A 6,000-nucleotide genomic window follows, 5' to 3' on the forward strand; every position below is an offset into this window, starting at 1 on the left:
TCAAACTCTAATTAATGTAATGCAGTCCGTTTGTTATTGACGGAAGTGCAACAGTCATCAGAATAGGGTCCCATGGCTTTGGTTTTGGTTCTTTTTGGGTGTTATTTGTGGTCTGGTTCTTTCCCTCACTCCTTCTTTATGGGATTACACTGTTTTCAAGAACTCACAACTAGGGTTTTCTTTAACTGTCCAACTGTCCTACAATGTGGACATGGCAGCAACTCCAAGAAACTAACATTTGTATACTGTCTTGTTCTTTCTCTACCTCTGTTACCCTTCGTTGCCACCTCTCTCCCTATCTCTGCCCCCTGTCTCTGAAACACTCACGCCTCTCTAGATCCTCAGTTTGTGGTGTATCAACTTAAAGTCAAGATCCACACATCCAACCCGGCTCACACACGGAGGGAAGAAAAGCACATGCTATTTGAGTTTCCCCAACCGCTGCCCGTGTGTGGAGACATCAAAGTGGAGTTCTTTCACAAGCAAAACAAAATGATGAAGAAGGTTGGTTTGTTCCACCCATCACAAGTGTCCCTAGTTTCCCCCTGGATTCCCTTGGCTTCAGCCATTTTCAATTGCTGTTTTTTCAATGAATTGTGGTTAATAGAGATGAGCATTTTAAATTATTTCACTATTTGAATAATATTTCATATTTTTACGGAAATGTACAAAGTCGAAATACATGTTTTAAAGAAAGTATACATATTTTTTAATCCTGCAACTCGAGAGAGAGCCGGTGCTCTGCTTGTATCAGCAGAAGGGTGGGGGAGGGGCGGGTGTGTGTGACAGACTGTGTGTGGCACAGAGTGAGAGAGAAAGTAGCTAAACTGACTCGCACTACTTGTCTACAACATATGAAACAACAGCCTACCCAGGGGTTAAAGTTCTCCATAACTGCTACCGATTTCCATCATATGGATTCTGGAGAGGTTGTTTTTGAGATCAGTGTACAGCCGCAATAAAAATCTCTGGGGGGTAGGGGGTCTGGTTTGTAGATGTCATAGCCTACTACAGACAGAAGTATGTATGTTCCCAAATAAATGTATTCTCAAATATTTTATTTTCTCTTATGATGTGTCCACTGAACTGACATGAATGATTGTTGATGCGCACCAAAGCAGCGCTCAACTCCAACAGTGGTGTGTAGCCTACTGTAGCTGCTGGCAAAGTCATTTAAAGCCTATACTTTATCACTCAGGATGCAACTTTCCAGTGCTGCTATTTTTGCCAGTGGTGGAAAAAGTACCCAATTGTCATACTTGAGTAAAAGTAAAGATACCTTAATAGAAAATGATTTCAGGAAAAGTGAAAGTCAACCAGTAAACTCCTACTTGAGTAAAAGTCTAAAAGTATTTGGTTTTAAATATACTTAAGTATCAAAAGTAAAAGTGTAAATCATTTCAAATTCCTTATATTAAGCAAACCAGACAGCACCACTTTCTTGTTTTTTAAATTTACGGATAGCCAGGGGCACACATTTACAAACGAAGCATGTGTTTAGTGAGTCAGCCAGAACATAGGCAGTAGGGATGGCCAGGGATGGTCTCTTGATAATTGTGTGAATTTGACCATTTTCATGTTCTACTAAGCATTCACAATGTAATTGGTTCTTTTGGGTGTCAGGGAAAATGTATGGCGTAAAAAGTACATCATTTTCTTTAGGAATGTAGTGAAGTAAAAGTTGTCAAAAATATAAATAGTAAAGTACAGATACCCACAAAAAACGACTTAGTCTTTCAAGTATTTTTACTTATGTGCTTTACACCACTGATTTTTGCCATGTAATATTATTCAAACAAAACCAGACAACCTTATTGTAGAATAGTTTACCTATTTACCTAGTTGGTGTGTTCTATGCGTGATAAATATTCCTTGAGGCGCATTCAAGTTGCGAGAGCCAGGAGGGAGGGAAACATGTATTCTGACAAGCAGTTAATAGGCAACCATTCTTAATTCAGTCATATGAAGAAGAAAAAAATAAAACAGTTTTGGCAAATGTATTTTGAATGCAGATTTGGCATTTGTTAAGAGGGGATCCCAGTTTTACATTGCTACTATGTAAATATGATCTATATTATTATTATTGTTGTGTCCTATGGGGTAAATGCAGATGGACAAACCCCATGCTTCAGCATATTTATTTACAGCCACTATTCTGCATCAGTTGGGCTACAGGTGTTGATCAAATCAAATGCATTTTTATTGGTCACATATACATGGTTAGCAGATGTTAATGTGAGTGTAGCATAATGCTCGTACTTCTGGTTCCGACAGTGCAGTAATATCTAAGTAATATCTATCTAAGTAATCTAACAATTCCACATGTACCTAATACACACAAATCTAAAGGGATGGAATAAGAATATGTACATATAAATATATGGATGAGCGATGACCGAGCGGCATAGGCAAGATGCAATAGATGGTTTAACATACAGTATATACATATGGGATGAGTAATGCAAGATATGTAAACATTATTAAAGTGGCATTGTTTAAAGTGACTAGTGATCCGTTTATTGAAGTGGCTAATGATTTGAGTCTGTATGTAGGCAGCAGCTTCTCTGTGTTAGTGATGGTTGTTTAACAGTCTGATGGCCTTGAGATAGAAGTTGTTTTTCAGTCTCTCGGTCCCAGCTTTGATGCACCTGTGCTGACCTCGCCTTCTGGATGATAGCGGGATGAACAGGCAGTGGCTCAGCTGGTTGTTGTCCTTAATTATCTTTTTTGCCTTCCTGATAGTTTTCCCCCGGTGATGTGTTGTGCAGACCACCCCACCCTTGCTGTTGTGGACGGTGCAGTTGCCGTACTAGGCGGTGATACAGCATGACAGGATGCTCTCAATTGTGCATCTGTAAAAGTTATTCAGCCTCCTGAGGTTGAAGAGGTGCTGTTGCGCCTTCTTCACCACATTGTGTGGGTGGACCATTTCAGTTTGTCCGTGATATGTACGCAGAGGAACTTGACTTTCCACTTTCTCCACTGCTGTCCCATGGATGTGGATAGGGGGGTGCTCCCTCTGCTGTTTCCTGGAGTCCACGATCATCTCCTTTGTTTTGTTGACGTTGAGTGAGCGGTTGTTTTCTTGACACCACACTCCAAGTTCCCTCACCTCCTCCCTGTAGGCTGTCTCGTCGTTGTTGGTAATCAAGCCCACTACTGTTGTGTCGTCTGCAAACTTGATGATTTGAGTTGGAGGCGTGCATGGCCACGCAGTCATGGGTGAACAGGGAGTACAGGAGGAGGCTAAGCATGCACCATTGTGGGGCCCCAGTATTGAGGATCAGCGAAGTGGAGATGTTGTTTCCTACCTTCACCACCTGGGGGCAGCCCGTCAGGAAGTCCAGGACCCAATTACACAGGGCGGGGTTGAGACCCAGGGCCTCAAGCTTAATGATGAGTTTGGAGGGTACTATGGTGTTGAATGCTGAGCTGTAGTCAATGAACAGCATTTTTACATAGGTATTCCTCTTGTCCAGATGGGGTAGGGCAGTGTGATGGTGATTGCATTGTTTGGGGACCTGTTGGGGCGGTATGCAAACTGAATTGGGTCTAAGGTGGCCGGTAAGGTGGAGGTGATATGATCCTTGACTAGTCCCTCAAAGCACTTCATGATGACAGAAGTGAGTATGGTGCAATAGTAATTTTGTCGCTGTTTAATAAATGTACAAAATTATCCTCTATCTTTAAAGGCATGATGGTCATGACTTTCTTACATGAAAAGGGAGGTTAACTTGGCCCCAGACAAACCCCTGAGTTGGTTGATCATTGTAGCCTACTCCTTCTCATTTATCTGACTTAATGAATTGATTCGAAGTTTCCCACTTGCTACACATGGAGCCTCTGACTGTAGCGCTGCTTTGATTGACTGACGAACAAGCTACACGTGTGAAGGCTACCGGTGCGTCTTTTTTTATGTGGCGCACTCAAATAAACTCTCAATTGTTGTTTTACGAAAAAAATGTATGTAAACGTCTATCCTTGTAGGCTATGCAGCAATGTCACATACATTTTTAGACTGTCTTTTTATTGTTAAAATGTAATATTTTTTTTGTATATTAATACTGAAGTAATACTAATGTCCTTTCAGATATTTGAATAACCGTGCCCATCCCTAGTGTTTCATTGTGTGTCTTCTATTGTATCATACATGATCGCCCTAATGATCATCCTAATGAACAAAAGTTATAAACAGCACTCAGAAGTTATAATTGGCTAGCTTACCTGGAAATGTGTTGAATCATCTTACTATGAATAATTTACTATTTTCACACCTATGTACTATAATTGTTTAGTTTTTCTAAACCCGGCATTAGTGTGGTGAATATAACCACGATGATCTTCAGACAGACTCCATTACAGTTAGTCAGTACCTCACCCTCTCCCTCCACTGTACAGGATAAGATGTTCCACTTCTGGGTTAACACCTTCTTCATTCCCGGGCCATCGGAGGAGAGCATAGAGAAGGTGGAGAACGGGTCGGTGGTGGTGGTGGTGAACGACATGGAAGGGGTCCAGAACCAGCCCCCGGGCGGCCCCCATGCCCAGCCCCCCCAGAGCACCAAGCGCAGGGACAGCGGCAAAGACAGTGACGGGGACTACCTCATCCTCGCGCTGACCAAGAATGACCTGGACAAGGCCAACAAAGACAAAGCTAACCGCTACTTCTCACCTAATTTCAAGGTGAGCCATTCAAACTAATGGTTGTAATGGATTATTGTGGTTAAATTAATGAGGAAGGTACTATAAATCTTTACATCTTTTACAAGGTTCCCTTTTCTGATATTATGGCTTACCCTTTCTCTCTCGCTGCTTTAGGTGAAGTTGTATTTCACAAAAACCGTGGAAGATTCTTTGAATTCCGAGGTGAGCACTTCGACATCCGTCACTCCGGACGTTAGCGACAATGAGCCTGACCATTATCGATATTCCGACACCACTGACTCTGATCCGGAAAATGAACCTTTTGACGAGGAACAGCACACGCAAATCACAAAAGTGTGAACTTTTTTTAACAGGAAAAAGATGTACACCAGAGGAAAAAAAGGAGAGAACTTGAATATGAACTCAAAAGAAGAACCTTTGTCCCCCTACCTCCCCCAAAATGGCAATAGAGCATCATCATGTCAAATGCCAATTTTAGTTTAAAAAATTATTATCCTGACCAATATGTTTTTATTATTTTCTTTGGCGCGGCCGTGTACCATGCGCAAAGTATTGACACTGTTGGCCCATGGGGAAAGGTGCTTGTGTATGTATGTGTGTGTGTGTGTATGTGTATATATATGTGTGTGTGTGTTTTTGTGTGTGTGTATGTATGTATATATATATATACATATATAAAAAGTTTGGACACACCTACTCATTCCAGGGTTTTTCTTCATTTTTACTGTTTTCTACATTGTAGAATGATAGTGAAGACATCAAACTATGAAATAACACATATGAAATCATGTAGTAACCAATAGTGTTAAACAAATCCAAATATATTTTATATTTGGGATTCTTCGAAGTAGCCAACCTTTGCCTTGATGACAGCTTTGCACACTCTTGGCATTCTCTCAACCAGCTTCATGAGGTAATCACCTGGAATGCATTTAAATTAACAGGTGTGCCTTGTTAAAAGTTAATTAAAGTTAATGCATTTCAGCCAATCAGTTGTGTTGTTACAAGGTAGGGTTGGTATATGGAAGATAGCCCTGTTTTGTAAAAGACTAAGTCCATATGAAGGCAAGAACAGCTCAAATAAGCAAAGAGTCCATTACATGCTACAGTCCATTACATGAAGGTCAGTCAATCTGGAAAATCTCAAGAACTTTTAAAGTTTCTTCAAGTGCAGTCGCAAAAACCATCAAGCACTATGATGAAACTGGCTCTCATGAGGACCACCACAAGAAAGAAAGAAAGAGTTACCTCTGCTGTAGAGGAAAGTTCATTAGAGTCACCAGCCTCAGAAATCGGCAATTAACTGCACCTCAGATTGCAGCCAAAATAAATGTT

At 40.9% G+C, this 6,000-nt stretch overlaps 1 protein-coding gene across 2 annotated transcripts in view; it reads left to right on the forward strand.

Moving 5' to 3' along the window:
- LOC112254533 (phosphatidylinositol 3,4,5-trisphosphate 3-phosphatase and dual-specificity protein phosphatase PTEN) overlaps positions 1-5,356 on the forward strand; it is a 28,800-nt gene extending 23,444 nt beyond the window's left edge. The window contains exons 7-9 of one of the 2 annotated variants that reach the window (XM_024427221.2): positions 338-504; positions 4,399-4,683; positions 4,819-5,356. In XM_024427221.2, coding sequence (XP_024282989.1) covers positions 338-504; positions 4,399-4,683; positions 4,819-5,004 — 638 coding nt within the window. In that variant the 3' untranslated portion in view covers positions 5,005-5,356. The remainder of the gene's footprint in view (positions 1-337; positions 505-4,398; positions 4,684-4,818) is intronic. The other variant, XM_024427209.2, reaches the window with a different exon arrangement.
- The last annotated feature ends 644 nt before the right edge of the window (positions 5,357-6,000 follow it).

This window comes from Oncorhynchus tshawytscha, linkage group LG01 (assembly GCF_018296145.1).
Source record: "Oncorhynchus tshawytscha isolate Ot180627B linkage group LG01, Otsh_v2.0, whole genome shotgun sequence".
NCBI lineage: Eukaryota > Metazoa > Chordata > Actinopteri > Salmoniformes > Salmonidae > Oncorhynchus > Oncorhynchus tshawytscha.